General features: G+C 45.5%; 1 protein-coding gene and 1 pseudogene across 1 annotated transcript in view; one reads left to right on the forward strand and one right to left on the reverse strand.

Annotated features, from left to right (window-relative positions):
* Positions 1-3,943: 3,943 nt before the first annotated feature.
* The window catches only part of SAE1 (SUMO1 activating enzyme subunit 1), a 54,877-nt gene continuing 31,631 nt past the window's right edge, over positions 3,944-27,189 (forward strand). The window contains exons 1-5 of the mRNA XM_016155359.2: positions 3,944-4,114; positions 14,864-14,975; positions 19,078-19,251; positions 21,044-21,186; positions 22,445-22,544. Of these exons, the coding sequence (XP_016010845.1) occupies positions 4,017-4,114; positions 14,864-14,975; positions 19,078-19,251; positions 21,044-21,186; positions 22,445-22,544 (627 nt within the window). The 5' untranslated portion in view covers positions 3,944-4,016. The remainder of the gene's footprint in view (positions 4,115-14,863; positions 14,976-19,077; positions 19,252-21,043; positions 21,187-22,444; positions 22,545-27,189) is intronic.
* LOC118611657 lies at positions 13,632-13,750 on the reverse strand (annotated as a pseudogene).

Here is a 27,189-nt window from a genome sequence, read left to right on the forward strand (position 1 = left end):
TAAAACCTACTAGTTTTTAAGTCCCCATTAACACTTGACTCCCTTACATTCCTACTCTAACCGGCAACTCGTGTCTACAGAATGACTTAGAAAGTGTGAAAGTGTGATTACAAGTTGTACAGAGCCATGAGAGATATTTGGATCTCATTCTGATGTCTCTTAAACAGCTGGAAGAGTTACGTGGGCCTAACAGGAAGAATGGAAAGGACTTGAGACTATAATGAAGCAGCTCACATCTTTGTTTCTTGGTTCTCCCCTGACTGCATTTTAGAATTATCTGGGGAGCATTTTGTAAAAATCTGAATGTCTCAGCTCCACCCCAGACCAATTAATCAGAGTCTCTGAAGGTAGTGCCCAGGCACTATATTTGCTGAAAAGCTCCCCAGGTAATTCTAATGTGCAGGTGGGATTGAGAACCATCGCCTTGGTTAATGGTGAGCAATCACCTGGGGGGAGGTAATTATGTAATCCTTAAACCCAGGAGCCTGGTCTACTAAATAACTGCTTTCCACCCCTTTTAAGTTACAAGTCTTGCTTTTGGCAGCTGTTCTGATTAAATGTTGAAAACCAAACTGCCCCATGGGGATGTACCCGGGAGAATCGAATACAGGGTCTCAAGAAGATATTGGTACAACCATATTCATAGCATTATTCCCCATAGACAAAAGGTAGAAGAAGCAACCCAAGTGTCTATTGATGGATGAGTGGATAAACAGAAGATGGTATATACTTACAACAGGATATATATATATTCAGCCTTAAAAAGGAAGAAAGTTCTGACACATGCTACACATGGATGAACCTTGTGGACATAATGCTAAGTGAAATAAGCCAGTCACAAAATGACAAACACTGTATGATTTCACTTATATGAGATATCTAGAAGAGTCAAACTCATAAAAATAGAAGTAGAATGGTGGAGTTAGGTGGATGGGGAGACGAAGAGTCGATTAATGGGTATAGAGTTTCAGTTTTGCGAGATGAAAAAATTTTGGAGATTGGTTGCACAACAATGTAAATATACCCAACATTATTGAACTGTACACTTAGAAATGGGTAAGATGCTACATTTTATGTTATGTGTACTTTACTACAGTTTAAAAAAAAAATGCCCTGAAATTTAATGGCTTGAAGCAGCAACAGTCATTTCATTATTTTTTTCTTTTTCTTTTCTTTTTAAATTGGTATTACATTTATTGGGGTAACATTGGTTAATAACATTATGTAAATTTGAGGTGTACAATTTTATAATATATCTGTATACTCTTGTGTGCTCATCACCTGAAGTCTAGTCTCCTCCCATCACCATGTATTTGATCTCCTCTTTCATTATCTTTCACGGTATCCATGGGTCAAGAAATCAGGAAGGTTTGGCTGGCTGGTTCTGGCCTGGGACTTCTGCAGTTGCAGACCACATGGCTAAAACTGGGATAGTGGAAAGCTGGAGAACTAGGGTCTGGGCGGGCATCTCTCTGGCTTTGTGTCATTTCAGAGCTTCTTCATGTGCTTTTCTCCTTATGGGCTGGTTGGGCTTCCTCTCAGAATAACAGCCACAGGGATGGGACTGCTTATCTGGTTTATCAGGGCTCAAACTCAAGTGTTCCCGGAACAAGGAGGGAGTAGCTTTCCTTTTCCTGACTTACCTCGGAAATTAAGCAGTGTCCCTTTTGCTACATTTGATTGGTTAGCCACCAAAGCCAGAACAGTTTCAAGGGAAGTGAACATCATCCCTCAAAGGAAGTAGTGTCAAAGGAATGTTATAAGAACAGCATATAGGATGGGAGATATTGTTGTAGCCATTTTTGCAAGGCACCATCGGCCACAGAGATGATCAAAAGAACTCAGTAAATCCCCTCGTTGCCATAATTATTTCCTTAACTGGCATCACTTAACCCTGGGAATATTTGGAGTTAAATATAGAAATGTTCACGTGACTTAGAGCTCTAGAAGTAATGCTTTGGTTTAAGGAATTTGTGTGTATTTGGCTTTTCATATTCTCGAAGTGTTTGAGAGAATCTGGCCTACTAGAGTTTCCTGATGAGATCTGTAGTTCTGAAAACTTTTCCCTGCAATGCATCTGGATGAATGATATATGCATATTCACTGGACTACTTCTCTTTGTAAACTTCTTCAAGATAAAATTATGACAAAATAAAATAAAAATGACCGAATAATGTCAACTATTCTCATTCCGTCCCTGAACTTTGACCCATCTAGACCCTCGTCTCATCTTCTGGAGCAGGATAAGGGAAAAGGTCATGGTTGGAGACTGGACTGGGGGTCAGGAAAGCTGTGAGGAAAGGGCCTTTCCTAGGGCGCTCAGCAATATTTGGAAGAAACATTAGAAATTTAAAGAGGCAAGTGCTTCCCAAATTTGCTCATTCAAAGAGAGCCTCAGATCATTCTAAGCAAAGCGTTGCTCATTCCGGGAGAGGTGACTTGTAGCCTTAGTGGTCAGGAGCCTTAACTTTTTTTGTTCTCTATTTGCCTCAAAGTGCGATATTTGTTAATTACAATATGGTCACATATTGTAATTACCAAAGAGATTTCCACGCTGTACAAAAAAAGGACCAAAAACAACAAAAAAGGAAAAAAAGTAAAACAAAGTTAAAAAAAGAACATACACCTAAATCTGGAACAACGCAGTTCATCAATTGCAGTTTCCCCTTAAACAACGGGGGTCCACTTATATACACAGATTTTTTTCAATAAATACTGTAAATATATTTTCTCCTTATGATTTTCTTAATAACATTCACTCTAGCTTTATTGTAAGAATATAGTATGTAATACACATTACATGCAAAAAATATGTTAATCAACTGTTGTTATCGGTAAGGCTTCTAGTCAACAGTAGGCTATTAGTAAAATTTTGGGGGAGTCAAGTGATATGTAGATTTTTAATTGGGTGCCCCAACCCCCACATTGTTCAAGGGTTAACTGTATACCGAAATTAAAAAAATATTCACGATTTGGGTTTTTGATGGATGCCTTTGTTCCGTTCAGTCACCATGGTTCGGTCTTCATAGCTTTTCTTCATTCCTCACATCTCTTACTTGGTTATTACTTTTTCTCACAGAGCTACCCCAACTCCACAGTACAAAATATTCCCCCTACAGCTAATGTATCACGTAGCGCAGGGCTGGGCACAGAGGTGGAAATTTGAAGGAATAAGTGTGTCAAAGAGACTAGATTCATAAACATGGAGAATGTCAGCACTGAAAGGGAGAGTTGGGGTCAGGCAAAGGGATAGGGAGGAAAGAGGAGAGGGTTGCGGGGGGAATATTCAGGTTATCTAATGCTATGTAACAAATGACCCCAAAACTTGGTGGCGTGGATCAACAGCAATCATTTATTTTGCTTACAGATCAGCACTTGGCAGGACTTGGTAAGAATGTCTTGTCTCTCCTCCACCTGGGTTAACGACCATCTGCCAAAGGATCCACTTCTAAGATGGCTCACTCACATGGCCAGCAGGTTTGGTGCTGGTTGCTGCCTGCAGCGTTGGCCTGGCTGAGGGTCAGGGGTTTTGGTTTCTCTCCATGTGGACCTCTCCACCAGTCCTTTTGACTCCTGCTAGTGTGGAGGCTGGGGTTAAGAGCAAGTGTCCCAAAAGATAGAAAGTGGAAGCTGCCTGTGAGGACAGGACTTTGACTATTTTAGTCGCTATTTTATTTCACAATATCCCCGACGATGGGTTTGCAGCAGGCGCTCCATAAACAAGCGCAGAATGAACAGCCTCATAAACAAGCACTTGGGTATCCTCGTGGGAACCACAGGCCGCGCCATTTCTCAGTCAGGATTGGCTGGCGTCTCCATCACGTGACTGGCCGTCGCGGGCCCGCCTTCGAGGTTGGGCTTGGCGCCCCGCCGGCAGGCCGGGCCGCGGAGGAACTACTGCGCAGGCGCGGTCCCCCGGCGCAGGCGCAGACTCGGCCGGCGGCGGTTGGCCGGGCGCGGGCCGGCGGGTGGTTGGCGTGGGCAGAACCAGAGCGTAGGCAGCGAGAACCGGCGCCATGGTGGAGAAAGAGGAGGCAGGCGGCGGGATCAGCGAGGAGGAGGCGGCGCAGTATGACCGGCAGATCCGTCTCTGGGGCTTGGAGGCCCAGAAACGGTCAGGGCCAGCGGCAGCTTGTTGAGCTGTGGGTCTGGGGGTGGGGCGTCCGGCCCGAGGCGTTCGCGGCCCTCGGGGAGCGGGGTTGGAGGGGGTTCTGTTTGAAGAGATGAGGCGGGAATTCTGTACCCGTGCATAATAGCCCTCCTGCGAGGATCGGAAGGGTTGATTTAGGATGTTTCTGGAAGGTACGGCTAGCGGGGACATCCAGGGGTGGTGAGAGGGTCGCCCTGAATGTTTGGAGGCCGCTGGGAGAGGGTGGGGGGGCCCTAAGGGATCAGGAGGATTCCACCTCGGACTCAGAACCTCGAAAGGGGTGATAGTGGAGTTTAGGTCGAGAGTGGGGGCTTAGGAGATAGAAGGGGCCAGGAATGCCTTGTAAGGATGAAGCGGGGGGTGGGGCGGGGCGTAGTTCATTCATTCCCAGATAGTGGGGACCTGTGCTCTGCTGGACGCTGGGGAGACTGCCAAACGAAACAGGCGAGCCTTACATTCTCGTGGCTTCTAAGAGGAAGGCCAATCTGAAAAAATGAGGGTTTTTGAGGAGTTTGGGGGCAAGTAATATCTAGCGGAGGTTTTGAGAGTCTCCTAGAGTCTAGGGATCTTGGAGGTGCCTGAAGGATGTGCTGTGTCTAGGTGTGGGGGTGTGTCCAGAGAGGACAGGACCCTAAGGTTGGGCATACCTGAGGTATTGAGGAATGGTTATCTGAGGGGATGAGGTCTTTGAAAGAGGTGATTGATTTGATCAAATATTTATCGAACACATTTTCCAGGCACAGAGCATAAATTTCTGAACCAAACAGACTCCTTGCTCACACGGAACTTAATTCTAGTGTTGGAGACAAATAATAAAATGTTAAGTAATGCAAGTGCAGGAGATAAACAAGAAGCAGGATAAGGTTTATAAAGCATGGCGAAGTGGAGATATATTTGATAGGGTGGCCAGGGAAGGCTTCTGAAGAGGTAACACTGTGCCCCAGATGTAACTGAAGGGAAAGAACCATCTGGAAGAACCTTTGTGCCATAGCGAAGAGCAAGTGTAAAAATCTTAGAGGCCAGCACATCCTTGGCAAATTAGAGAAACGGTGGCTGGAACCAAAGGAGTTGAGGAGAAGCTTTTTTAGTTTTTATTCCAAGTGTGCTGGGAAACCCGTCGGACAGTTTTGAGTAGGAGTAACATGATCTGATTTGTGTTTTAAAAAGATCACTCGCCGTGTGGAGAGTAGGTTGAAGTGGGCAGAAGTGGAAATAAGGATTCCAGTTACGAGACTGCTACAGTAATTACTGCAGTAGTCCACTTGAGACATAAGGAATGGGGCTTGGGACTCTAAAGAAGGGGTCAGGTATTTATTCTGGGTATATTTTAAAAGTTAAGGGGACAGGTATGAGAGGGAGAACTCAAGGATGGCTGAGACTGGACCTGAAGACATAGGGGAGGTTGATTTTAGGGACTGCCATTGGAAGGATTGGAGTGTTTGGAGGTCCTAAGTATACTAGAAAGGTTGATCTAAGGGGTTGTGGGCAGAAGATAGTTTTATTTGAGGTGGAGTGAAATTGGTAAGGGTTGAACTGGAATGTAGTAAGGGAACTGTTAGAGGGATAGGAATGCTTTATCAGAGGGGCAATAGAGAATGGATGGGGGCTTCTGAGGAGGGGCAGATCAAAGGCAGGGTTTGGAATTCTTTGGAGGTTGGAGTTACTCTGAGAGTGGAGATGTGATAAACTCAGAGAACTTGGGAGGGAAGGAAGAGGTTATTTGTAATTTGGAATCTGTATTTGTAGATAGTCTTACTTAGTTTTAGTGATCTCATGTCTGTTTTTCAAATGAGTCTCACAGCAGCTCTCTGGGTAGGAAGGGCAGTGATTCCGGCCCCTGTGTAGAGAGGAAGGAGGGGGCTCCACAAAGCAGATTGACTTACCTCTAAGGGAATGTCAGGAGTGATAGACCTCCAGGGTCTGGGCTTCCTTTGTGAAATGGAAGGCGGCAGACCGCATTCTGGCTAGAGCTTTACCTCTGATGGTGATGTTGGACCCCGGTCGTCTGAGAACTAGAAGGGGGAGTGAATAACATTAAAATGGGCCTTCCTAGGGAACTCATACAGTCTAGAGGTTAAATACCGGGCTGTATCTCTCATACAGTGTTTTAAATTAGTTGGCAGCATTTACAGATCTAGAGAATTGGCCAAATTTGGGACAATTTGAGCATCAGAAAGAATAAAATCAACTTTATTTAATTTTTTTTTTTAACACCTACAGCACCTGGTATTCCTAAGTGGTCTCCCATCCAAGTACTAACCGGGTCCGACCCTGCTTATATTTAATAATATTTTGTAACTTAGAATCCATAAGGCCAAGCTAATATTCAGACGAGCAATAAAAACTCGTTTGTCTCTTTCAGAGGTTGATTATTCATGTGCTTTCTGATGTGGTGAAGTAAGAACCTTAGTGCATCATCTTTGACGTTTTCCTGATGAATATCTTTGACTCTTGTCATCCTTTTAGAGAACAGAGGAACAAATTAAAGGACACCATTGGGATAATGATAAGACATCCAGAATGTGGAGCTTTTTACACAACAGCTGCACTGGTTGTATTTCAAAAGTCAATGTCATGGGAAAAAAACAAGTGAGAGGACTGTCCTAGATTTAATTTAGTAAAGAAGTGGGGACAAATGCAAGGTGTGAACCTCGACTGGATCTTGGTTGAAAAAGAACTTGTATGAAACATCTTTTAGACAGGGGAAATGTGAATATTCACTCCTATCAGATAACATTTGGCCATTTTCTAGATAATAGCATGGTTAAAAGGAGAATGTCATTTTTGGAGAAAGACGGTAAAGGTGTGATATGCCATGATGTAGGTTGCATATGGGTAAAACCAATAGGGCAAATGTTATCTGTTGTCTCTACTTTTCTGTATGTTTGAAATTTTTTATAATGAGAAGTGTGGGGGGGGGGGAGGGGGGAACGTCCCCTCCCTCTAATCCCCCAGCTGGAGGTTTCATGTAGAGTTTCTGATTTCTGTCTTTTGAAAAATAGAAAGGTCAGACAATCCTGCCTTGATTGGAACTAAATAGAGGCCGCCTCTCTTACGCAGAACGTGGGGTCTCTACTTTGCCATCATCTCCATCAGCTCAGTCTCAGGCATCGATGTCATTGCCTGGCCCCTGTGAGCACGTGAGTTCACATTTCTTGCTGTGGTGCGTAGCCTGTCTCTTGGGTGAGGTTCGGAGAAGAGTGCCAGCACCCAAGATCGCACACCAAGTAAATAGGAGTAGCATTGGAATCATAGTTACTATCTTCAGGTTCCCTGCCTTTTCCACGACAGCTCATTTTCCACCACGGGGCTCATTCTGCACGTAGAGGCTGGCCGTGTGTGTTCTCAGAGTGTGCGCCTTAGCACTTTTTGCCCTGCCTTTTCACAGCAAAGGTGCGTTTAATTTTTCTTCCGCTCAACGTTGATTTATCCCATATGTAAGAGAGGAAGGGAGGGTGACTGGAGAGAGGGAGGTAGATTATAAGCTCCATGAGGACAAGCGGTTTAGAAAAGTCCAATAATTCAGATGTGGGTTTTGACTGGTCTCCCTTAAATTTCCAGTGCTTGCAAGTGTGGAGACATTTAGGTATTTGTCGAGTGAATGAATGGTTGTACATTTCAGAAGTCAGAAAACCTGGATTAGGCTCCCAGCTCTGCTGACTCGTTCTCTGCTCTTGGGCCAGTCACAGCGTTTCTTGGCTTTAGGGTCCACATCTGCAAAAAGGAGGGGTGAGCGTGACAAAATCTTTACGGACTCTTACAGCACCGAAATTTTGACTTGAGGGACCACACAAAAGAGGGACCACACAAACGCCCGTTTTCAAGCACTCATTGCCCAACACTGCTGCCTTGTTCACAGGAACCTCGGTTGGTTCCGTACGCACGTGTTTGTCATTACGGTGATAGAGCACATGCCGTGTGCCAGAGGCCAGTCCTGACTGTTTCATATAAGGACCAACTTACTTCAGTGGTCGATAGTGGTTAATACTTGAGTTTGACTCTCAGCCCCAGAACAATGCTAATTATTTAACCTTGGATGCATTTCTTTGTGCTTCACTTTTCTCATCAAGTGGAGGTAATAGAATCTACAAGATTGCAGAGAACTAAATGAGTCGATAATGCGTGACTACTGTCTAAGAGCAGAAAGCATTCCGTAAATTACAGCTGTAATCACAAAAGAGGGGACTCTAAAATGAATTAAATAAAATGAATTAGTAGTTGGATGGAGCAGCATTGTAGATTTATTTGAAAAGTACTGTTCTGTTAAGTGAAGAAAGACTATTTCCAGAAGAAAGTGGTCAGAGCTACCAAATGCCAATGACCCCACTGATTATTCCGCTGCACAGACAGGAAGCCTAGTTCTTTGTGCATCCTGTCCCTTATGCCCGCGTCTAGTCTATTGGGAAGTCCTGTCAGCTCTGCTCCGAACTTTATCTTGTCTCTCTTCATTCCTTAGTCCAAGACACACCCATCATCTCAGATCACCTTAACAGCCTCCTCACTGATTCCCTGTTCACTTGTTCCACTCCTGACTCTGTAATCTGTTCTTCACACAGCAGCCAGCCAGATTTAAATGAAAAAATCAGATCACAGTGGTCCGGCCTACAGCCCTTGGGTGATTTCCTGGTATACTCAGAATAAAATCCAAAGCTGTTAAAATCCATTGCCTTCTGTGCCCTGGCTCATTCATTTGGGTGTTTTGAATCCTCCTGTTCCTCAGATATGCTGAAACTCTGTGGCCTCGGGGGCTTCGTGCTGACCTTTCTGGAAATAGTCTTATACCAGTTTGTTGCATGATTCACTCTCCAACATTAACCTCTCAGCAGGAGTAGTTTGAATGTGAATTTGGTAGTGAGTTTTTAACCTTGCTTTGACTTGACTTAACTTGCAGTGTGTTTAATGAATTCAAAAACTATGCTGTAAAGGCTCTTCCCTTCCCAGAAGGTTAGAAGGTATTTATGTGGCAGCGGAAGTCAGAGAGTAAACCAACATGTGTTTATTTAGACCTACTGTATACCAGGCAGCGTGGGGGACACATTGAGAGGAAAAATCGTAGATCGTAGTCAGCATTCTGAATTCTGAGCCTCAGTTTTTTCCTTCCTCAGGGCAGACATGGATCCTTATCTGTGGGAACATGGTGGCCTGCCCCTGGGGTCTGGAGCCCCTGGGACTTCTAGGAAGAGAAATTTTATGCAGTGTTTATGGCGTGTATGTTTTTTTGCCGAGAGAGTAAAATGGTGAAGAACCATATTCAAGGTTTCAGCGAGGCAGTTACATGTAATGTACCTACCAGCCAGTGTCTGGTACTCAGGAAACCTCAAGGATGCAACCAGAACGGGATGGTTACTGTCATTCTTAACCAGCAGCCTACCTGCATGTTAACTTCACAAAGTACTTTTACATGCATTTATACCGCCTGCGTTAACATCTGCTTTGCTTTTTGGTAGCTGTGTGACCTTTAGCAAATTTCTTAAGGACTCTGTGCCTCAGTGTATTACTTTCCTGTTGCTGCTGTAACAGTTGCCATAACAACACAAGTGTATTCTCTTACAGTTCTGGAGGGCATAGGTCTGAAGTCAGTTTGACTGAGTTAAAGTCAAGGTGTGTGCAGGGCCGTGTTCCCTGTGCAGGCTCCGGGGAGGAATCTATCTGCTTGGTTTTTCTGGTGTCTGAAAGCCACCTGCATTCTTTGTTTCCCGGCCCCTTTGGAGATAAAGCCAGCAGTGTGGCATCTTCAAATCTCTTATTTCTGAGGATAGCCCCTGCTTTTGTCACCACAGCTTCTCTGACCCTGACCTCTTCTGCCTCCCTCTTATAAGGACCCTTATGATCGCTTGAATCCACCCAGATAATCCAGGACAATCTCATCTCAAATTCCTTAGGTACACCTTTTGTCAGGTAATTTATTCACAGGTCCTGGGGGATTTGGGCATTATTTTGATATTACTTTTAGCTTTCTTATCTGTAAAATTAGAATAATAATGGCATGTGCCTCACAGTTTATACATACAAATTGCTTAGAACAGTACTTATCATACAGTAACTGTTTAATAAGTGCTGTCATTATTACATTCTTTTTAATAGCTCCTTAGTTTTCCATAGTATGTGTGTAACCAGAGCAGTGTGGCCTCAAGAGCCACCATCTTAATAGCTCTACCTTGTTGTTGCCTTTGTCTACTAGCTGATGATATTAGCCACTTTATAGTTCTGTGACCTTGGTTAGTTAACCTCTTTGTGCCTGTTTTCTAGATTGTAAAATATGGATAACAAGGCACCAGCTTGTAAGGTTGTCATGAGGATTAAACGATAATACATGTAAAAAGTTCAGGGCAGTGCTTGGAACATCGTGAGTGTTCACTAAGTGTTGGCTGTTATTTTGTTACATACCAGATTTACGTAATTGCTGATCTATTAATTCAACAGTATTTGCATAGCAGTGAAGTGCCAAGGACAGTCGTGGCTGCTAGGGATACAGTGGCTTCTGGAGTTTCCATTTTATTAACCATCACTCTGCATTCTAGGCTGGAGTTTACATTTTAATGGAGGGATGGGCAATGAGCACATAAGCAAGTAGCGTAATCGCAGATAGAAGATGTGGACATATTTGTTAGGTGGCCAGTGTGGACTTCTCTAAGGAGATTATAATTGAGCTGAGACCTAGAGGATGGGTCTCGTGAAAAGCTGACGGAAGGAATAGAGAGGACAGTTAATGCTGAAGTCGACAGTAGGAGCGGATGTGTTTTCTAGGATCGAGGAAGGCCAGGATGGCTGTCTGTAGGCCAGTTACCAGGGGGAGGGAGTAGGATGAGATGGGATGAGATGGGATGATGGGATGATGGGAATGGTACCTGAGGGTCCAGGGTAAGGAACTTGCAAGGAGAACCATCGAAAGATTTGAGCAGGAGAGTGACATAATTTGTTTAACCCATTTCCCGTTTGCCCATGGTGCTTGTGGCTGCATCGTTTAGCCCAAGATAACTCGTGGAGTACAGCCCTAACCTCACCCCCAAAGTTTGCCACGGAGTATCTTTTTTATTATTTTCGCATTAATATATTGGTAGTCTTTGGAAACAAATGACACCATTCCGTTTAGAGCATTCTGTTTTCAGTAGTGGCATTTCCATTTACAAAATATAGTAATTCTCGATGGCTACGCTATGTGTTCTAGGATTTGACATTTTTAGCAATGTAACATTCCTACGCGTGATGTGATATCAACGTTGTTCTCAAGCACTTGTCAGCCGGAGATTCATCGATGAATCCTATTTATGTATACATTTCTGTCACATTAGGAGTAGAGACAAGTTCTGTTGAGAAATAACTTCAAGAAGAGTAGTTATGTTTTATTTTCACGTTGAAAACCACTCAGATTTTGCTTCAGTGTCATAGAATGTGTTTATGTATAATTAAATTAACACTGGTGGCGAGCTGCACTTTTTTTTCTAAATGGGAAAGGGGTTAAAAAGGTCTCTTTGCCTGAGGTGGGCATTGGAACAGGGAGACCAACTCTAAGGCTGTCGTAGAAACGATGGTGGCCCTCACCGGGATGGTGGCCGTGAGAGTGGAGGGAAGCAGATGGACAATTGCACATGATTTCTGTGACCGCCCCGCTGTTCCTGTAGGACCGACTCCTGGAAGGGGCACTGCTGCGTCAGCCAGTCACAACAGCTGACACTCATCAGGTGCCGACTCTGCCAGGCACTATTTTAAGTGCTTTTCACTGAGTTGAACCATAAGTAAGCCGTAGTCCCAGGGCCCCCAGCTCGGTTAAGGACTGACAATGTAGATACGCTCCATGGTGATGCCACTTGAAGAAAACACCCGCACGTGGTCAGTCTGAAACGCTCCATGGGACATAGCACGGAGAAGCCACGTGGCCTCGTGCGACTTAGGTCAGGCACTCGTGGAGCAGTCGCTGTGAGTTCACAGGAGAGCATTTGCCTGGGTCTGTCATGAGAAAGGACGTGCTGAGGAAACAGCGTTCAAGTTGGGGACAGGCTGGACCAGGCACAGAGATGATGAGGGGGTGCATTCTAGGTGTGTGGGGTGTCATAATTTAAAGTCTGGTAGTGGTGGGGGGTAAGGCTGGGGAAGGAGGAGGGAGCCGGTACTGAATGGCTTTAAACGCCATTTTAGATTGAAAATTTTTATTCCTGTCAGATACTTTCGAAAATCAGAATGGAACCTGTCACTGAGCCATTTGATAAGCAAGGGAATATGGATTGAGAAGTTCGGTAACTTAAGTAACATACCGAACGTGTTACATGTTAGGGATTATGCCAGATGGCTTTACACACACGTTTATCAGGTTGTCAAGGGGGCTGAATGACATGAAGTGAGTGGTGTTTCCACTTTCCAGGTGAATAAACTGAAGTTCAGAGAGATTTGCAGCTCGTTCAGGTCACCCAGGTAGGAAGTGGCAGAGCCAGAATTTAAACCCAAGTCATCAAGCCTAGAGGGCGTGAGTGATTGCAGTGCCTATTCTCGAAGGAACGTCAGAGGACAGTCTGAGGAGTCCGTGGCTTTGGACTTGGAGATAAGGAAGCCACTGGGGACAATTGAAGATACAGATGTCTAGAGAGCCAGGCCATTCTGGTTGCATCCTTGAGGTGCTGAGCAGCCAGACAGGAGAAATCCAGCCTGTTAGATGGAGAGGGAATGTGGACCCAGACTCTAGATGTGTCAGTGGCGGGGGTGGGGGCGGGGTATTGGCTCAGCGTGCAGAGACCCACAAGTACCGCTAAATGTAAGGTGTGCGCCCTTTCTGGTGCCACAGGTTTGATGTGTGCAGTGTATTCTGTTTGGAAATGTGGCTTTTTATGTGTGCCGATTCTCAGGGATGAGAGCCCTGGAAAGCTGAGCAGCTTTCCTCCCTCCCTCACCTGCTGCCGCATCTCTGGGAGGAGACCCGCTCGTTGCTGACATCTCTGTTATTTACCTTGCTCATGTCTGAAAGCCCTTGTTCCAACCTCCTGTTTGGCGAAGGGGAATTGTCTCTCGGAAGGTATACCTTTGCGGAAAGCGTTGTCAGTATTCTCTCCCTCCCTTCATTTTACCCTTTGGTCCTATCAGTGAAGGAAATCCAAAATCTGCCAGCATCCAGAATCATCACAGGATTCTGTTTTAATCATCAGCCACTATTCTCATTAAAGCCTTCTGGTCTAGTGACATGCAAGTATCGAGAATCGTTAGAACCATTTTTGGTAAGAGTTTCTGCTCGATCTTCCCAACACTGGTACTTGTTGGGAACTGACTATTTTCATAAGTTAAGAGAGAACTCATTGGCCAGCAGAACTTTAACTTATGTGAGCCTGTTCATAGTTCTTACCAGTCTTTTCCAGTGTGAATAATCATACATTCGCTACAGAAATATTAATGAGTTTCATTATAGGATGCTGCCTAAGATCCTGATGGTTTTTTTTTTTTTAATGACAGTGGACAAGCACTTTGTTCTTTTATTTTGTATTTAAATTTTTTTTAACACCTACAGCACCCTATATTCCAAGGTGGTCTCCCATCCAAGTACTAACCAGGCCCGACCCTGCCTAGCTTCTGAGGTCAGATGAGATCAGGCACATTCAGGGTGGCATGGCCATAAAATTTTCTTTCAATTACAGTTGACATACAATATTATATTAATTTCAGGTATACAATGTAGTGACTAGAAATTTCTATACCTTATGAAGTCATCACCCTGATAAGTCTAGCCCTCATATGACACCATGCTCTCTATTCCTTTTTCAAATCTTAAAAATCCAGATTCTGAATCAATTCTGGTTCAAAGATTTCAAACAAGATACCTTGTTGCCCCCCACTGACCAAGAGTTAAGTCCAGACTCCTTGGGGTAACCCAGCCTCTGATCATCTCATTGGTGTCATCTTCTGTCACTTTACAGTTAGAATGATCCACATATGTCCTAGGTACACCCTATTTCATGCTGCCACATTTTTGCTTGTGTGTTATGGCCTAAATAGTATGCTTCCTACTTCCTCTTCTGCTGTCATACCCGTCCAGGCCATCATCCTCTCACCTTAACTGCGATACTCTTCCCCTTCAAACCCTCTGCCCCCTGGGCCGTCCATCAGGCTTAGGATAAAATCCAGAATCCTTATAAAGCCTGTAAGCACCTTCGTGATGCAGCCTCTGGTTCTGTCTGCAACCTCACTTCCTGCCTTTCTTCCCTCTGCTCACCGCTCCTGTCCCTGAAACGTGCCAAGCACTCCTGCCTCAGGTTTTCGCACTTGCTGTTTTCTCTGCCCAGAGTGCTCTTCTCTCAAATACCTGTGCGTCCTTTATTTTGTTTTAATTTGTGCTCAGCACCTCAGAAGGCCTTCATGATGAGTCCAACTTGAAGTAGCATCCTCCATCAGTCTTGATCCATCATGTTGCTTGATTTTCATTACTTTTTGACATCTTATTTGTCTCTCTCACACAGTATAAGCTCCAGAAGTGCAGGGATTATGTCTTTTTGTCATATTTCAATGAATAAGACACACCTTAGAGAGAGAGGTGCCTGGCACAGGTGCTCGACAGATATTTGTTGAATGCATTGTTCTCTTCAGGATGGATTGGAACGTCTCTCTTAGTTTTGAGGCCGTGATGCTTCATTGCATTTAGTGAAAACCCAAATTATTGCCCTGTCATTTTGTTGTTCAGTAATGGGGCAAGCTCTACTGTTCTCTGTCACCTGGTTAACAATGTCTACCTTACAGGCTGCGGGCCTCCCGGGTGCTTCTCGTTGGCATGAAAGGACTTGGGGCTGAAATTGCCAAGAATCTCATCCTGGCAGGAGTGAAAGGACTGACCATGCTGGATCACGAACAGGTGAGCTCCGCCGCCACCTCATCGCTCTCTTTCGCAGTGTCCCCTCTTCAGTACAAGCGCTTGGAGGTTTGAGGAGTTCCTGCTTGCCCCTTGAGGACTGTGGAAGGGGGGCCGGTGTTAGTGGAACTGTAGCCTTTGGAGACTAAAAGCGAGCACCAGGTTTGAATTCAGCTTCACCCCATCCTAGGTAGTCAAGCCGTGGAGACTCCTGTCTCCTCGCTGAGCCTGAGGGATGGAGCTGTGGCTTTCTAATTTATGGGAATAAATCACCTGAATAACTAATTAAAAATCAGAATTGCCTATGGGCTTTGTCATGGTACAGGCTTCACCACCACCGCCTGCCCCCCTGTCCCCTATCCACAATGATTCTGCTTTAGAAGATCTCAGATCAGATCAGGAATATATACGTTTAAAAGATATCAATTCAATTAAAAATTAATTTAAAAAGTGAAGGTACCCAAGGAGGTCTTGGTGTAGATGGCTTGCAGATGACACTGTGGAAAACACTGGGTCAGAGAGAATAAATGCACACTGCTTAGCATAGCGCTTGCACGTAACAAGCATCCAATAAGTAATAATAGTTGTATGATGTAATCTTATTTAACTGGTAATATAATAATAGAGCCCAACTCCAATATTGCTTTCTGACCTGTTTTTTCACTTAGGTGGAAATAATAGCTGCTTTCTTTGTACTCTCATGCCTCAGAGGCATTTTAGGTTTAATAGGAAATTTCAGATATGTACACAAGTAGAATATTTGACACCCATCTACATAGATTCTACAGATACCAATATTTTGCTCATTTTTAAAAATTTTATCCTTTTCCCCTCTTTTTGGACAGTATTTTAGGTAAAATACTTAAAAGATTATGTGTCACATGATATAATTTGTCTTCTTTTCCTTTTAGGCAATGAACAGGGGCTCTCCTCTCACTCTAACTAGCACATAGCGTGAGGTGTAGGCTCTGTGGACAAAAGTAAATGTTAATGACATATTTAAAAGCTCACCTTGTTCTGGCTCTCAGAAAAAGAATACCTGGAATTACTGATATTTAAAAATTCTGCAATATGAAGAGAAACATGAGTTGGCTCGCTTAATATCACAAATTGAGTTTTGGTGTGAATTCAAAGCCTTTTAAGGGAAGAGAAGTCCTGCGGGTTGGTTGCCAGGTTATTAGCGGTCTGAGCTCCGGCTGCTTTGACATCTCGCCGGTCACAGAGCCCCCTAGAGGCAGGAGCACCCCATCCAGGGGAAGGGTGGGTTTGCAGTGTAGAGTGTGATTGGAGACCCCAGGATGGGTGGTTCTTAAACTTGGATGCCTCACTGCAGAAAAATGGAGCCACACGGGAATGACGAGTCCCTTGTCTGGGTGGGAACGATGATGAATACCGAGGGCCGTGCGCAACGGTCCTGTCACCGCCTCAGCCCAGTGACAAATGCCACCCAGCGTTGGTGCAAACAGGCAGCTTGTCATCCCTTACCTCTTCTACCTGCCTTCCACTGCAAGGCCTAACTCCTCTGCCTGGTTTTCAGGGCCTCACACAGAGGTTCCCAGTCCTGTCTGTGCTTTAGAATATTTGGGGAGTTTTTAAAAATGAAAGTACTCTAGGTGAGAGGATCAGTCAAGGAGGGCCGAGAACCACCGGCTTCGTATAACCTGTTCCCTATCAACTCAGCCCTATTTCCATCTCATAAATGTGTTTGTGAATTAGCGGTGTGGTTGGCCATGTGGTTGGTCTGCCCTCTGTAGTTTGCTCGTGCTCTTTCCCCAGCTGGGAATGCTGGGGAGACAGCGCTGCGTGCTGCAGACACCTTGGAGCCTGTGACTTCAGCTGGACAAGGGGTTTAGCCTTTCGTGCTGCTCATCCAAAGTGAGGGTGTCAGTTTCTGCCCCTTAGAGTTCTTTATTTTGTTTCTGTCAATAAGTAGCCAAGAGCTGGTCGTACACCAGATGTTGGTGATACAGAGATGCACAACATTGGGATCCCCTTCTCAGGTTTTCCCAGAGATCACAGTGGACTCCATGACTCACGTAGCGGTAGGGGAACTCGAAAGTCTTTCTAGAGTTCTAATCTAAGCTCAGTCTGAAAGAACGAGTAAGAGGTTTATCAAACCGAGGGGCTGTGTTTCGGGCAGGGTCCATTAGCAGTGGCACAGAACAGCATGGTAGAAATAGACATGACAAGTAGTTCAGTGCTTTTAGAGTGTGAAGCCCAACGTGGCGGGGGGCGGAAGCAGGTTGCAGGTAAGGACGGTGTCGTGAAGAGCCTGCTAGCAGGCCGCGCCGTAAGCTTTTACTTAACCCTCTGGGTGTCGAGGACTCATCGAAGAGTTTCCAGCGGGAGCAGTGACCCAGGTGGCTTCGGGCTTTTAGGTAGATCAGCAATTACTATACGAACTGTGGTTGGCACAAGACACACAGTAGACCACTTAGAAGGCCGCTTTAGTTTCGGTGAGAGATAGCAAGGATCTGAGTAATGGTCCTGGTGATGGTGCAGGAAGCACACAGAGATGAGAAAAACAGGAGGTAGAATTGGCAGGATTGTGTATGGGGCGTAGGAATGCAAGGACTGACTGGAGCAGTGACACTAAGGACAGTGCTCTGAGAGCTGTGGCTGTGTTATCATTTGGTCCCCACCTGGCTCTGATGTGTAGGGATTATCATCCTTCCCTATTCTACCCTAAAACAAGAAGTGAAGTACTGGCCCGCTCAAGGTCACAGTCCTTAATGATAAACCATGGCCCAGTCAGTCTGACTCCTTACAGCCTGTTCTAGCCGCCTTAATAGGTGGCTGCTTTCAAGGAACTATCAGTGATAGAAAGACCAGGTTTCAGGTTCGAGTGACAGAATGGTGGTTGGTGAGCTTGTCAACAGGGACAACAGATACAGGAGTTAAATGTGAAGGGCCTGTGGACATCCAGGAAGACGCATTTGGTGGGCACTTAGGACTCAGGAAGAAATCCGTCAGTGGTTTGAGAAACAGCAGAAGGTTTTGGTAGAAACTGAGATGCATTGAGTCAGTTTATGGAGCTCTACAGAGAAAAGATGGATGATTCTGAGATGGAATCTTGGAGACAGTCATATCTAAGAGGACACATATAGGGAGGGGACTGTCTAGCAAGGGAGAAGGAGAGAGAGGCTCTGAGAGGCCAGGGAGCAGAGTACAGTTAGGAATAATTGGCACTGCTGCAGTGATCAGTAAGTGCATTCTTCTTATTAATGTCTGTGTTTTAGATGTGATTCCTTCATGCTTGCTCAAGGTCACACGTAAGTGGTTGAACCAGGATTCGAATCAAAGATTTGAATTCTGCCTGAATTATGCTAGAGCTTCTCTCTTAACCACTGTGATGTACAGCGTCTCGGTATATAATAAGATCCCTGAAGAAGCAGGATGGCGTGGATCAAGGATGCTGTTAGAGGGTTGGCCTCCCCAATGGGAGGAGGACCAGCTCAATTTCTTAGAGGAAGAGTAGTGGGGGAGAGAGTGGTGTGGGTAGTTGTCAGTGGAAGAGGCAGGGGAGGTTACTTCTGGTGAACCCATTCTTAGTGAAGGTGGCAGGTTCACAGAAATAAATGGTTAAGTTAGATGTTTGTAGGGGGAAGAAATGCTGTGTGAACAGTGTGGAGTCTAATCCTGCTCATGACTCTCAAGGGATTATGGTATCTGTCTCTGAGGCTCTCTGGGACATCTAGCCTTATGGGTGAATCATCCCTGTGCTCCAAACCCCACTCATCTCTCCTCCTTTCTGAGTTTTAATTGAATTTAAGAGTTCGTTTCAAGCATTCCTAGTTGTATCTGATTTTTGCCATTTTGTTAGCTAGGAACATAAATGGAAGACAACAGGGACTTTTCCGTTGAGTGAATTTTCTTTATAAACACAAGGGGGTGCTCTTTAACTGTCAACGCCCGTTACGAAGGTCTGCTTTACAGCCTGGGAAGGAAGGAGTGAGCTTAGGGGTCTGCATTAGGCAGATTCCTGCAGGAACAGCAATGTAATTAGGTGGCAGGTCATCTAGTTATCCTTTAAAACAGAAAAGTTCACTGCCTTTGATATTTGTTTTCCCTCAAATTCAAATATATTTTGAAAAATTCTCCCTAGGTATCTCCAGAAGACCCCGGAGCTCAGTTCCTGATCCGTACTGGGTCTGTTGGCCGAAACAGGGCTGAAGCCTCTTTGGAGCGAGCCCAGAACCTCAACCCCATGGTGGATGTGAAGGTGGACACTGAGAATATAGAGAAGAAACCGGAGTCATTTTTCACGCAGTTCGATGCTGTAAGTTTCACAGAGATTGTACAGCACGTTGCGGGAATTAAGCCGATGAACTCACTAGTTGTGTGTATATTGGGCACATAAGAGCATTAGAATCTCGAATGCTGAGCCTTTTCGCAAGTAAATTTATAAAGAGTTGTGTTCTTTGGGTTTGTTATGTTGCCTTAGTAGGTCAGATGTGTCAGTAGGTGGGTTCAGTATGCTGGATCTGCTGTCTCTGTGAGTTGTTGTTGGTCGGTTTCTTCTTTGGGCTTATGTCTCCTGGACTAGGTGTCACCATTGGCGTCCATCTTCTTTCCAGGATCTTTTGCACGTAGCTTTGATACATTTTATTGCAGATATTTTCTCCCTAAAACTTAACAAGTTGGTGATTAATTTTTGTAGCAGTCTTTTTGTTGTTGTTGTTCTTGTTAGAAATATCACACTACAGATTGTGTTTTGTCTTTTAAAAAGCACACCTGATCTCGGTCTATCTCTTTCACATAGCCACGTTGACCACGGGTAACTAGACAGAATTACTAGCGTCATAAGCCAGATGAGGCATAGCCAGCTTCATTTGGTTTCACTACCCAGTCTGTGCAGAGGTGAAAGCGTAAGTTAAATTCTGTTTCTATTTGGACAGAAGTTTTCCCTTCATGTTTTTACCCATAGTAACCACATTCGGTTTATCTCTTGAAACGTCTAGCAGGTAGAGAGGAGCTTCGTTAGAATCAAAGCATGGGGCCAGTCGCTTGTGTGACACCCATGCACGGGACAGGCACGCCTGCCCCCGGCCACGTTTCCCTGGTCCTGAGTGTGTCTGACAGTCACTCTTGACTCCGCGGGCTTCTGTTTGGCCAGTTGATTGCATGTTCAACTGTGACCGTCTTACCTTCAAGATTTGATTTTTTACTTTGGGAGGCTGTGTCCCTTGAACGACACCAGACACACATTTTTGAGTGTTACGTCAGTGTCTGGGCTGCCAGATGAGAGCAAGGAGGCTCTAGCAAATGAAGATAGCCTCGTATAAGTTGTTCTCCAACTTCCTATGTTCAGAGGAGAATATGTGCAATTTAGAAATCCTCTTCTTGTCCCTGATCCCAAAGTTTCTCCTGAAAGATGGTTTTTATGCAGTAAAATTTAGCCATTTCCAGTACCTCAGCGTATCAGAGCAGAATCTAGAGGCCTCAGAGCAGCATCGCTAAGCCCACGGAGGGAGCCGCTGGCATGTCATCTGCGGCTAAAGGAAGGGCGCGTGGTCTGTACCCCTTTTTTTGTCCTTAAATTCAGAAAGTTTCACATCGAAAACTGGAAAAATAGTCTCAGTGGGACTTGTTTATCTTCTTTGTCTTAACTATATATCAGTCAAAAGAAGGGGGGAAATGCCCTTGCATTTAAACATGACCTTTGGGTCAATTTAAACTAGTTTTGTTTCTCACCGTAACTTATTCAGATTTTAATAGATTTAATCATTTAAAAACAACTTATACCAGGTTGTTCCTGTCTTTTTCCTTTTCCTGAAAACTGAAATGTGGTTTATATACATACACAGATCAAGGGAAACAAATTCATTGAATGGCTTTTACTTTCTATTTAAACACGTTTGGAAAGTGACAGTTTCTTGATTTACATTTTCTACACACTGAAACCTACAGCTTTTGTTTTTTAACCGTAGGGTCCAAAGAACCTGTTGTACCAGTTTGACGCTGGCGTTAGACATGCCCAGAGAGACCGCTGGTTAGGATGTGCTCAGACATCAGGGCCGTGACTCACAGTCTGCAAAACTGACACCCAGCCGGTTCCTTTCTTTCCGCAGGTGTGCCTGACCTGCTGCTCCAGGGATGTCATAGTTAAAGTGGATCAGATCTGTCACAGAAACAGCATCAAGTTCTTCACAGGAGATGTTTTTGGCTACCATGGATACACATTTGCCAACCTGGGAGAGCATGAATTTGTAGAGTGAGTGTTGGAAGAGGAGGAGGGAACAACAGTTTCAAAACGTTGTTTTACTCACTGAACCATTTAAGGGAAGTATTTTACTGTGGTACTTAGAGCATTGGGAAACCAAATCATTAACAGCTTGTGACACATAGGTTGTGTGCTTGGAATTGTGGGAGATGTGGCCCGTGCCTTCCAAACTGATGGGCTGACCTGAAGCATGAAGAGAGCACAGCTCCAGGTGGTCACTGTGCAGCACCAGGGAACCTGATTAGTCTGGGCTTCAGGGCCCGAAGCACACGTGCTTGGACTGTAACCATTGGTAGCCCAACGTGGGCATGCATGTTTTCACTTTGAGAGATAGTAACATGAGTATGAAATAGATGGGCGGCCGGCGGCATGCTCAGCCAGCGTCTGGCACGCTCGGCCAGTGTCTAGCCCGGAAAATCTCCGAGGTCCAGACACTGCTCAGAGGCGTAGCAGAGACCGCCTCCTCTCATCTTGAACGTCGCGGTTGCAGTCCGGGGCAGTTCTCATGTGATGAGACCTGCAGTGTTTTGAACTTGTAGCTTCAAAATGAATGATGAAAGGCGGTGCCAGTATAGTAAAACTGTGCGAGTTGGGTCTTGGCTGTAGCTTTTTGACCACTGTTCCCCCTTTTCCCCACGAGAGGTGAGGAGACCCTGCTGGGTGGCAAGTGAAGCTTCCTACCTGCAGTCGAGGACTGCTTTCTGCAGTTCAGCTTATCAGAGGAGTCACTGAAATTTATCTGGCTTGCGGGCTTTTTGCCTATAAAATTGAGATGAAGAAAGGACAAGCGTGTTCAAGATCTCTTGACTAGCGTTTTATGGCTTTGGGAAAATCCAGTTCTTTGGGAACATTAGAAGTGGACGAAGAAGACATGACAGAGAAAAGCAGTCCAGATGATTTTAATGCGCGCTCACCCCGTGGCAGAGGGGAGAAATTTCAGTTTGGCTGTAAATTTATTTCATGATTCAGGTGGAACAGCCACAAAGTTTATTGAGAGCTTAAGCGATGTGTGCTATTGCTCTCCTTGCAAGAATCCTGTCGGGTTGTTGCTCCCCCATGGCAGGTAACTGGCCTGTCAGTAACCAGCGGCCAAGCTGGGATTTGAATCCAGGTCTGTCTGACTCCAAAGCTTTTGGCTCTTAATCACCATCCTGTTCTGTGAGCTGCTGATGCTTTTTGTTCTAATGGTGGGATTCCTAGGGTGGGATTTCTAGGGTAGAACAGGATTCTCTCCCTTGTCACCCTCTAGGGAGAAAACCAAAATTGCCAAAGCAAGCCAGGGAGTGGAGGATGGACCTGATACCAAGAGAGCAAAACTGGATTCCTCTGAGACAACCATGGTCAAAAAGGTATGTTTACTGTGGAGACAGGTCAGAAACCCTGGGCCTTATAAGGGACTGTGGAGGAGACAAGCGAGTCAGGATCGGGGGAGTGGTCTGGAGGGACTGGGCCAGAGCGAGTCCCACTCAGCGGCCTGGAGGGTTGATGTCATGTGTGCTTTGTCAAGAGAGTAAGAAATGTAGATTTTTTTTAATGCTCTGTCCCAAACTTTTTAATACTGGCAACCTGCTCGGTTTGAGTGCTTTTCCCATCAACACTTGTAGCTAAAGAGAAAATGTCTACAGGACTTACTTGCTCTGTGGCCCACCAGTTTGACCCCTGGCATGTGGAGTAGCGTCAGAAAGACTGTTCTTGAACTAGGGCCATTACTTTTTTTTTTTTTTTTAAGTCCTAAATGGGCAGGAGATAGTTTAAACTTGAATTGCTTTTGTTTTGTTTCTTTCTTTAAAGTTGTGTTTTGTTTTCATCGAATAACCTTTCAAGAAGAAAGGCCTCAGTGTTGACAAATGTTATCAAGTGTATATTTATAAGTATATACTTAGAGTCTTCTTGGAACTGGTGCGGTAATTTATCATTTTCTAGAAAGAGGTGTGGGAAGGGAATCAGATGATGGTTTCCCAGTTAGTGGCCGGATCTGAGAAGGGGATCATATGGTGGGGAAAACAAGACGAAGTGGCCAGAATTGGTTTTTTTGAAATGAGAGGAAAGATGCGACCAGGCTCATATTTCCTCTTCGCTTTGTAGATTTAAATGTCGAGAAAGGAAAACAGCTGGTCAGAGCATGGAGTTAAAATTGCTCTAAAGGGGGGATTCTAAGAGTACAGAAACCACAAAAGAGACTGCAGAAAACCACAGAAGTGGGACTCTTCAAGTTTCCAGCGAGGCTGTGTTGGAAATTTTTTTTTCTTGCTCTTTATGTTTGTACTGGAATAGTTAGATGCTGTGAGTGTGATACAGAGGAATTATTAAGCCCTAATTTTAGTGTCTATTCACAGGACCATAATTATCCAGAGTGAACATTGGTGTTTTGGCCAAAACTTGGGTCCTTTTCTTTCTTCCTTTTTTTCTTTCTTTTTGAGGCCCAGTCAAGCCTTATCTGAATAGCTCCGTGAGTTTGGTGGGGGGAGATAGATTGTTAACTAACTGGAGGAGTACAAAAGCAGCTTTGTGGGTGCTGTCAATTTATAAATCACACCCTCTTACAAGGGTGACACTTGGCCTTGGTGTGAAGGGTTTTATGGCTTAAGGGCTTCTCTGACTGAGGCACTTCTTTCACATTCAAATAGAGTGCCTAGCTCTGTGAAGCCCTGCACAGCTGGAAGCAGCCACATTCGGCCTGGTGCTGCCCACTGGGGCGGATCTGGAAACCTCTTTTGGGAGCCACTTTATCTAGCTATGAGGGGAATGCAGGCAGCCCGGGCAGGCTCCCTGTGGGCCTGCGTACCATTCCTGGGGCTCTTCGGATCCAGAGCTCTTTGTGCGGCCTCTGCCTACGTGGGGCCGAATTTGAAGGTATCAAAATATTCCCCAGCTGACATTGTTAGTCAGCTGTTTCCCTTGGACAATTCAGGCTTGGATTCCAACCCGAGCCCTCGAGGTTGTGGGGCATTCATTGCATTCCTGCTGCCAATCTCCGGGATTCCAGACCTTGCCTTTATGCAGCCTCAGGGAGAGGAGAAAGGACAAGGAAGGACGAGGAAGGCAGGAAGGCCGGGCTGCTGTGGGTGTGGGTGGCAGCTTCGCCTCCCACAATAACAGGCCACCTCCATCTGGGCAGAGACTGCTCCTTGGTTTGGGAGTTTTCTTCCAGTTCCAAAATTCCTTGATTCAGGTTCTGCCCTTTTGCATAAATTACATGGACCAGCTAGTTGGTTGGGTTGTGCACAGAGTGCAGGATGGGGGTGGGGAGGCAGCCACTTCCTGTTTCCTGTGAAAGGTTTCCGGTTAGGGTTCCCTTCCCCTCCCCCTTTTCCTTAGGTTCAACCAAATGTTGTAAAACCACTACTGCTTCAAGGTACACATTGTGCTCCTAAATTAGAAATGTTAAAAAACAAAGGGAAAACAAGGCTTGTGGTTTTCACACTGTCTAGGAAGATGTTGGGCTCTGCTAGCCCACATGGCAACGTGGTAGGTACAGCCCTGGGAAGCCGCAGTCCAGAGATAGGTGCTCAGTAGTTTGTTTGTTTCCTTTGGTACCCAGGACGGGTCGTGAGACAGATTTCATTCGAATCGAGTCTTGGGCACAAATCCAAGGTGGCCCCTAATGTGCAGCAGATAAAGGAGAGAGCGATGGTTCTGGGGTATAGAGGTGCTCCGAGAGCCTTCCCAGAGGAAGAGTTATTAGGATTGGCACGTGAAGGCTGGTGTGCCAGGCACTGCAGCCGGGACCAGCATTCAGTCACAGGAGACGGGATTGCCAGAAAGCCCAGATGCACGACAGGGCGAGTCTGGCTTCCTTCACACCAAAACAGCCAGCTCTTTCTATACCTACGAAACACCTGCCGTGTACAAGGCACCGTACTGGGTGCTGGGAAGCACATTCAGGCCTCATCTTTGTTTACACCTGATGCTGAAGCTAAGAGAAGTTAAACTAATGTAGGAAGGAGGCAAGAGAACGAAAAGTTAAATCAAGCCACACTTAGAGACTGCACCGTGCTGATCAGCCCTGCGGCCCGGCCAGGAGGACACATACAGAGCAAGGGGACATTTCTGCTGGGGTTGCACGGCAAGTTTTTTAAGGATGGTGGGATAAAATATGTGAAAATTGGAGTCATTCTGGAGAAACTTTTAGGATAAAAGGCCCCCCTCCCATCCCCATGTTGCTGCTCTTGTTTCTTTAATACTAGGGGCCGTCAGACATGAGCAGGTGCCTGGTGGTGGTTATTTGCCCTAATAGCTCTCTTTAAAAACTTAAGCATGAAGTAAGATTTGTTCATGACATGGTAAGAAATACAGATTTAATTTTAACCTCTGCTTCTGAAATAGTAGGTGACTAATTTGGGCACTGCTCACCCTCTTCTCACGAATTAGCTGTGACATGCCACAGCGCGGAGGTGACTCATCATTTCGGTGTCCCCCTCCTCCCCCACTCCCCAGCAGCTTGTTGACAGCTCACCCACCCCACACTCCCATCCTTAAAGACGCACTCCTGGCGACCTGGTCACCGACCAGCTTAGTTCCTCCTCTCTGGGGCACCTTGGTTTGCAGTGACGAGTGCTCATCGCTGCCTCTCCCATCAGATTTTGAGCGCCATGAGGACAGGGTGGCTGGGCCACTCTGAACTCCCTGTGCAGTGCCCAGCACAGTCGCCGTCAGGAAGCATCATTCAGTGTAGTTGCAGCTGTTCCCACAGCATAATGTGACAGCTCTAGAGGAGACTGTCATCGTTTTAAGAAAGAATTATTGCATTAACTTTCCTTGTGATGAACTTAATGGATTAACCTTGTACAGTAGTTTTTGTAGTATAGGGTATTCGAGCTCAACCGAAAGAAGAGCATTCCAAACAGGACAAGGTTACGTGGCCAGGAGTACTCAGAAGTGAGTTGTCGGGTTGCCTAGACCAGAGCATTCAGGCCGAAGAGCTGCAGAACACTGCTTCTTGTCAGTCACCTGGTTTGGAGCTGGGGAGAGCAGGTGCAGTTGCAGAGAGTTTGGTGGGATGCCCATCACAGCTTTTCTGGTTCGACAGTTTCGGAATGTGGGATGGGTATGGTGGTGCCTTATTGCACATTCGGTCTGGGTTTTTTTGTGATGTATTTGATACACAAAAGTCATGCAACATCAGTGAAAGTTAGGAGACATAACAAAACACTATCCAAATTAACAACCAGGATGTTTCCAGGACTGCTGCACCGGTCTGTGAGCTCCTCCCCCTTCTCCCAGGGCCTCCAGTCCACAGGTACGTGTGGACCCAGTAAGGTACCTGAAGGGGCGGATGTGGCCCTGCGTGGCATGGTGGCTCGTCCTGTGTCTGTAAGTCGAAACAGTGGAATAAAACTTGTGCAATGTTGCAGGTGCGAATCAAGGACGTAACTAACCACATACTTACCACCCAGTTTAAAGCGCACGGCATCAGCGGTGCGGCCGAGGCCCGCTGCTGTCCCTCCTGAGCATAAGTGGCCACTGCCCTTAACCCTGGTTCCCTTTCCCATGCATTTCTTACTATCCATGTATTACTCAGCAACATAGAGTTGTTCAATATGCTTTTGAACTTCTTAAAAAATTGGCTTCGCGTTCTGTGTATGCAGCCACCTGCTTTTTACGAGCACCATCATGTTGGAGGCCATCTGTGTCTGTGGTTCTGGGGCTTGGCTTTCCATCATGGTAGCCACCAGCCGCATGCGGCTTTTGAAATTAAAATTAATTAAAATAAAATAAAATAAAAAGTCCATTCTCGAGCCTCACTAACCACATTGGAGATGCTCAGCGGCCACGTGTGGCTCTCAGTGCTCGTATCCGAGAGCGCTGATCTGTTCAGTGCTGTGCTTTTCACTATGGTTTCTGCCTCGGGAACCCAGACCATTTCAGGGGAGTTCAGTTAACCGTGTAAGAGGGCTTGTTGTTATTCTTAACTAGACTGTCAGATTGAAATCCCGAAGGCTCAGAATTCTCAGGGGAGGAGTAGGTAGCAGAGGGGAGTACGCCAGGCATTCT

Source organism: Rousettus aegyptiacus, unplaced genomic scaffold, assembly GCF_014176215.1.
Source record: "Rousettus aegyptiacus isolate mRouAeg1 unplaced genomic scaffold, mRouAeg1.p scaffold_m13_p_14, whole genome shotgun sequence".
In the NCBI taxonomy this organism is placed as follows: domain Eukaryota; kingdom Metazoa; phylum Chordata; class Mammalia; order Chiroptera; family Pteropodidae; genus Rousettus; species Rousettus aegyptiacus.